The 7,776-nt window shown below is 46.8% G+C and overlaps 1 protein-coding gene across 1 annotated transcript in view; it reads right to left on the bottom strand.

Annotated features, from left to right (window-relative positions):
- LOC130117322 (LHFPL tetraspan subfamily member 7 protein) overlaps window positions 1-7,776 on the bottom strand; it is a 185,041-nt gene that overhangs the window by 177,095 nt on the left and 170 nt on the right. Inside the window, exon 1 of the mRNA XM_056285533.1 lies at window positions 7,632-7,776. This exon is cut by the window's right edge and continues 170 nt beyond it. Coding sequence (XP_056141508.1) covers window positions 7,632-7,776 — 145 coding nt within the window. The remainder of the gene's footprint in view (window positions 1-7,631) is intronic.

Here is a 7,776-nt window from a genome sequence, read left to right as displayed (position 1 = left end):
GGTCACACTGCATCTCCCACAATAACACATCCAACCTGGCAAACACCGCTGCTACACCAGCGCACACAGTACACGCACAGATATGCTCATGTACACACACACACACACACACACACATGTTCACTGGTGTTTGTCCAGTCACGTACATGCGCTAACATCTGGATCGGCCCTGGTAGAAATTAGATGCTCCAGAAGTACACCACTTAGGACAAATCAGAAGTACACCACTAAGGACAAATCAGAAGTACAACACTAAGGACAAATCAGAAGTACAACACTAAGGACAAAGAAGAAGTACAACACTAAGGACAAATCAGAAGTACAACACTAAGGACAAACCAGAAGTACAACACACTAAGGACAAATCAGAAGTACAACACTAAGGACAAATCAGAAGTACAACACTAAGGACAAATCAGAAGTACAACACTAAGGACAAACCAGAAGTACAACACACTAAGGACAAATCAGAAGTACAACACTAAGGACAAATCAGAAGTACACCACTAAGGACAAAGAAGAAGTACAACACTAAGGACAAATCAGAAGTACAACACACTAAGGACAAATCAGAAGTACAACACTAAGGACAAACCAGAGGTACAACACTAAGGACAAAGAAGAAGTACAACACACTAAGGACAAATCAGAAGTACAACACTAAGGACAAATCAGAAGTACAACACTAAGGACAAATCAGAAGTACAACACTAAGGACAAATCAGAAGTACAACACTAAGGACAAATCAGAAGTACAACGCTAAGGACAAATCAGAAGTACACCACTAAGGACAAAGAAGAAGTACAACACTAAGGACAAATCAGAAGTACAACACACTAAGGACAAATCAGAAGTACAACACTAAGGACAAACCAGAGGTACAACACTAAGGACAAAGAAGAAGTACAACACACTAAGGACAAATCAGAAGTACAACACTAAGGACAAATCAGAAGTACAACACTAAGGACAAATCAGAAGTACAACACTAAGGACAAATCAGAAGTACAACACTAAGGACAAATCAGAAGTACAACGCTAAGGACAAATCAGAAGTACAACACATTAAGGACAAACCAGAAGTACAACACTAAGGACAAATCAGAAGTACAACACATTAAGGATAAATCAGAAGTACAACACTAAGGACAAATCAGAAGTACAACGCTAAGGACAAATCAGAAGTACAACACACTAAGGACAAATCAGAAGTACAACACTAAGGACAAATCAGAAGTACAACACTAAGGACAAACCAGAAGTACAACACTAAGGACAAACCAGAAGTACAACACTAAGGACAAACCAGAAGTACAACACATTAAGGATAAATCAGAAGTACAACACTAAGGACAAATCAGAAGTACAACACTAAGGACAAATCAGAAGTACAACACTAAGGACAAACCAGAAGTACAACACACTAAGGACAAATCAGAAGTACAACACTAAGGACAAACCAGAAGTACAACACTAAGGACAAACCAGAAGTACAACACTAAGGACAAAGAAGAAGTACAACACTAAGGACAAACCAGAAGTACAACACTAAGGACAAACCAGAAGTACAACACTAAGGACAAATCAGAAGTACAACACTAAGGACAAATCAGAAGTACAACACTAAGGACAAACCAGAAGTACAACACTAAGGACAAACCAGAAGTACAACACTAAGGACAAACCAGAAGTACAACACTAAGGACAAACCAGAAGTACAACACTAAGGACAAATCAGAAGTCCAACACTAAGGACAAATCAGAAGTACAACACTAAGGACAAATCAGAAGTACAACACTAAGGACAAACCAGAAGTACAACTAAGGACAAACCAGAAGTACAACACTAAGGACAAATCAGAAGTACAACACTAAGGACAAATCAGAAGTACAACACTAAGGACAAACCAGAAGTACAACACTAAGGACAAATCAGAAGTACAACACTAAGGACAAACCAGAAGTAGAACACTAAGGACAAACCAGAAGTACAACACTAAGGACAAACCAGAAGTACAACACTAAGGATAAACCAGAAGTACAACACTAAGGACAAATCAGAAGTACAACACTAAGGACAAACCAGAAGTAACGAGGCAACTAACTGATCTCCAAACCCGTCCTGTGTTGAGTTGTGTTTAACTGCGTTAGCTGCAGAAACCCCTTCGCTCGTGCAATGAACTCTTACAAGGACTGTTGGTGCCATGCTGCAGTGATGAATTTACAATAACTCTTCTTCTGTTGTATCTCTGGCCACTTTCATTCAGTCGTGGATTAGCCCAGCTTTGTTAGCATCCACTCTTTAGCTCTCACCGAGGCTGCGGAAGTGGCGGGTGGTGGTCCTGCCAAGCCAGCAACAGCTGCGGCCCGGCAGTGGCCAACGACACAGCGCCCCTGAGCGCCAGCAGTTCTGGATGGCAAGGGCTTTTTGATGGCGTGGCGAGAGAACAGAAAACACTACAAAAGCCGAAAGCAAGTAGGCCAGCCTCACAGGGAGCCCCTTCTTCTCTCCTCTGCCATCCTCGTCATCCTCCGTTGGTTTTGTCACACAGTCTGTGAGACTTAGCCTGAGGTGGTGTGTAGGCCAGTCTCTCACCAGCGGAGACCACAGAGCTCAATAAACAGCTAACCAGAAACGTAAACACACGGAAAAACAAATACAGCTTTTGGCAGTCGGGGTGTGCGTGTGTGTGTGTTTGGGTGTGTGCGTGCATGCGTGTTTGTTCTTGTCCAGATACATTTGTGAGGCCCAATGTGAGATTTTAACCACCAGACTGAGGACACCTTTGTGAAGTGAAGACATTTTGACCAGTCCTCGCTTCTTTAAGGGTCTATTTTAGGGTTAGGACATGGGTTTTGTCATGACCCTGTGATGGCCTGGCGGCCTGTCCAGGGTCTCCCATATTCAGAGGCATGAGGGAGGCTGATGGCCTCACTGTCTCACCATCCCACTTCTGATACCAATGTAGCAAATTCAGGGGGCATCCCGGGAACCGCTACAGCCGGGACGCGAACCCGTGTCTCCCACACCACGGGCGACTACGTTAACCAGTGGACTGAAGGGTCCGACTCGTTAGCTAACAGGCTAGTGAGTCTAGTTATCCATGCACGTTACAATATATTGAATGATGGTCATCACGTATATATGTAACGACCACAGCTGACTAGACTCGCTAGCCCGTTGGCTAACGAGTCAGACACTTTAGTTGACTGGTTAGCGCAGTCACCCGTGGTGTGGGAGACCCGGGTTCGCGTCCCGGCTGCCCCCTGAATTCACTACATTGCTGCCCAATGACTGCTGGGATAGGCTCCAGCATCCCCGTGACCCTGAGAGCAGGATAAGCGGTTTAGATCATGGATGGGTGGATGATGTCAGAAGTGGGATGGTGAGACCGTGAGGCCATCGGAAGCATGTGTGCCCAGAAGCCTGAGGGAGCTGGTATGCTGAAGCGCGGGGACGCGCCACAATTCGCTATATAGAATAACAAGTGTATGTGTGTGTGTGTGTGTGTGTGTGTGTGTGTATGTGTGTGTGTGTGTGTGTGTGTGTGTGTGTGGAGCAGGTAGTTGAGAAGATGTGTTGAAAATGGAGCACATTCAGCGAAATATTCTGTGAGGAAGTGAGGAAGGGAAGGTGCATTAATAAAATAGACTTGATGAAATCCGGATGGCCGCCTCAGCTTTTACTGATGCTCCAGAGAGAGCAGGGCGCAGAGCTTTTGGTCCATGACAAGAAGACACGTGTAGCCCAATGTGCCAAAAGCAGCTCCATCAGCCTGCCCATCTGACTGGCTTTTGACTGACTAACTACAAGCGGCTTGTTCGGAACCAACAGACATCCTAATTGACAGACATACTAACTGACTTATTGTAGCGACCAGGGATAACTAGACTCGCTAGCCCTTGGCTAACGGGTGGAACCTTTCATCCACATATCAGAAACGACACAGCTGCTCAGTAACCGCCTACATCAACTCTATTTTCCTCACTGCTTTTTTACATGTCATTTTCTTACTTTTCCCTTCTACTGCCCCCCCCCCAGTGGGCAGTGGACTAACTACACAATATAACCCTAACCCTAACCCTAACCGCCGTAGTTTTAGTGTTTTCAAATAGTATATGTAAGTGACCGGGATTCTCCCGGGAGGCCAGACCAGCCAGAGCCAGCATCTTGATGACGTGACTCCCGCAAGTAAAACTTGGCCCATAGGAATGCGTTGGATACAACTTCGTGGTGCCGGACAAGAACATTTCGGTGAAATCGTGCCCCCCAGCACGATTTCATAGATTACATTTCGTGACTATGACACGAAATCTTATGATACCCGGTTGCAATTCGCTACATTATTACCCGCAGCCTAATGATGCAACTGGTCAAACGAGGCAAAAACACAAAGGAAAACCTAACGAACTCTTCAACTTGTTTTCCATGGATGTTACTGGATTCTCCATGGATGTCACTGTACTCTCCATGGATGTTACTGTACTCTCCATGGATGTTACTGGATTCTCCATGGATGTTACTGTACTCTTCATGGATGTCACTGTACTCTCCATGGATGTTACTGTATTCTCCATGGATGTTACTGGATTCTCCATGGATGTTACTGTATTTTCCATGGATGTTACTGTATTCTCCATGGATGTCACTGTACTCTCCATGGATGTTACTGTATTTTCCATGGATGTCACTGTACTCTCCATGGATGTTACTGTATTTTCCATGGATGTCACTGTACTCTCCATGGATGTTACTGTATTCTCCATGGATGTCACTGTACTCTCCATGGATGTTACTGTATTCTCCATGGATGTTACTGTATTTTCCATGGATGTTACTGTATTTTCCATGGATGTTACTGTATTCTCCATGGATGTCACTGTACTCTCCATGGATGTTACTGTATTTTCCATGGATGTCACTGTATTCTCCATGGATGTTACTGTATTTTCCATGGATGTTACTGTACTCTTCATGGATGTCACTGTACTCTCCATGGATGTTACTGTATTCTCCATGGATGTTACTGGATTCTCCAAGGATGTTACTGGATTCTCCATGGATGTTACTGGATTCTCCATGGATGTTACTGGATTCTCCAAGGATGTTACTGGATTCTCCAAGGATGCTACTGGATTCTCCGTGGATGTTACTGGATTCTCCATGGATGTTACTGGATTTTCCATGGATGTTACTGTATTCTCCACGGATGTTACTGTATTCTCCATGGATGTTACTGTGTTTTCCATGGATGTTACTGTATTCTCCATGGATGTTACTGTGTTTTCCATGGATGTTACTAGATTCTCCATGGATGTTACTGGATTCTCCATGGATGTTACTGGATTCTCCATGGATGTTACTGTACTCTCCATGGATGTTACTGGATTCTCCATGGATGTTACTGGATTCTCCATGGATGTTACTGTGTTTTCCATGGATGTTACTGGATGTTACTATGTTAGCGCATCGGACACTGCTGCGGTCTGCCCACATTCAGGTCACCAGTCGGGACTCACCTCTTCAGACTTCATCTGTGATTTACGGGATTTATGATGTACGTTTTTCTAGCTCTTTTGTATGTGTCCAAGTGGGAGAGTACTGCTGGCGTCATGTGTGGCGGCCGCTTCTCCCTCTCGTAGCCCCCCTTCCCATCCACCCCTGCATGTCTGCCCCCCTTCCCATCCACCCCTGTAGCCCCCCTTCCCATCCACCCCTGTAGCCCCCCTTCCCATCCACCCCTGTAGCCCCCCTTCCCATCCACCCCTGTAGCCCCCCTTCCCATCCACCCCTGCATGTCTGCCCCCCTTCCCATCCACCCCTGTAGCCCCCCTTCCCATCCACCCCTGCATGTCTGCTCCCCTTCCCATCCACCCCTGTATGTCTGTGTTATGTTTATTTGTCGTCTTGTTTCACAAGTTTATTGTAAAGCGACTTTGAGTATTAGAAAAGCGCTATATAAGATTGATTTATTATTATTATTATTTGAACATAAATAAGTATGATTATATGCACAGAAACCGAGAGACTGTCCTCAAAACAAAAAAACGAGTCCACAGGTCGTATGTACAAGCAGCTTATTACGACCTATAGTTACGTTTTAAAGTTAAGCGACCTCTAGCGGTGGTGGTGCCAATAGCAATCTTAGTTACTATACTAGACGGCGAGACAACACAAGAACGCACTGACTACATATTCAGTTGTTCCCAAGTGGCTTTGATCAGTGTTTACTGACTGCTTACCGTTATGAGCCTGTCTATGAGGCGTTGTAAAAAGGATGTCAACAAGCAGATAAAAACCCACAATGCACAGAGGCGAAAAGTATCTGTGGCATATCTCCTGCCGCCGGTAGGGGCGCTAATTTAGGAAACGCTCCTGTGGGTCGTATTAGAGGGTACACGACCTATGTGGTCGTGTGGGTCGGAGGACTTGTTGGAATCCAACCCGTGTTGTTGTGTTTACTGTACCGTCCGTATTTGAGTGGACTGGTAAGACCTGAAGCTTTGTCACCTGTGCATCCTTTAAAGATGGAGACCAAACATTACACCACCCCGCCCCCTCCCCCAAGACATTCCTGATGCTAAAATCACACAGGCAGCCACTTATTAATATCTCCCTTTCAAATGTTAATGTTCCTTCATGCATAAATCATAACCCCAGAGGTAGCTGGTACACTGTAGCACCACCCCCCCCCCCTCCCCGCCTTTTTACAGATCATTGCGGGTCCACAAGCCTGCTGGCTCTAACGTGGAGCGAAAACAACCCTCAAAGGCACCGTGCAACTTGCACAGCTGTGCACCAAGCAGCCCACGTGGGTGCATTGTGCAGAGGGGCTGACGCTCCGACGCCCCGGGGATGACAGTTTCCAACAAGGTCGCCCCACAACACAGACGGTGTGACTAGGCGCTCACCCCAGATGTGACAAGAGGGCGAGCCACTGGCACACTACAGCTGCTTTGTTCAGGTTGCCGGGGCGACAGCGCCAGATCTGATGGTGCCAGCGTAAACGTGCAGATGTGGGCGTGTGAGCGGCGTGCACACCTGAACACGCCACGATCTGCGGATGACCGCGGACTCTAGTTGGCTGCAACAGGGGAGAAGAGTAACTGATGTCAAGCTCCTGACGCCTCCTTGCCCACAACATCCGACGTGCACAGCCACCCCCCCAGCAGCCCCCAGCCCCCGCACCCCCCTCTCTCGCCCTCACCAACAATGTTTTATCATCACCTTCTATCTATCTGTGCACTTTCGAGTCATGCAAGAAACACTGTACTACATTCTAATGCAATATATGAACGAAGTTTGATTGATTGATTGATTGATTGATTGATTGATTGATTGATTACTCTACACCTTCGCTTCTGCACAAGTCGATGCACGAACCGCCACGATCCCTTCAGAAACTTGTCTGACATGCTGCACTGCAGGTGCCCCAATTTACGACACGCCGCCGGTGGCGCGTCTGCGGAGCACACCACCGGCGGCGACACGTCACTACTTCCAGCAGCCCGACCCAGCGGGGCGCCCGGCGCCGTGCGCACCGCTGGGGCGCATCCGCACAACACCTCCTCACTCCATCCACACGTGTGGGTCAGCGTGCATGTGACGTGGACACGGATGCTGCTCTACCTGCCAGGAGCTTGAGGGGATCTCCGCGAATTTGCCCAGTCCTCCGAAGGTGTAGCATCGGTACATGTGGTCCAGGGACTCCGAGCAGTGCCAGAGCAAGCCAAAACTGACGGAGTCCTTGTTCTTCAGGTGGTCTTTGACAATC

This window comes from Lampris incognitus, chromosome 8, assembly GCF_029633865.1.
Source record: "Lampris incognitus isolate fLamInc1 chromosome 8, fLamInc1.hap2, whole genome shotgun sequence".
Classification (NCBI taxonomy): domain Eukaryota; kingdom Metazoa; phylum Chordata; class Actinopteri; order Lampriformes; family Lampridae; genus Lampris; species Lampris incognitus.
The sequence above is the reverse complement of the archived record's forward strand: the minus strand, read 5'-3'. Positions and strand labels throughout refer to the sequence as shown.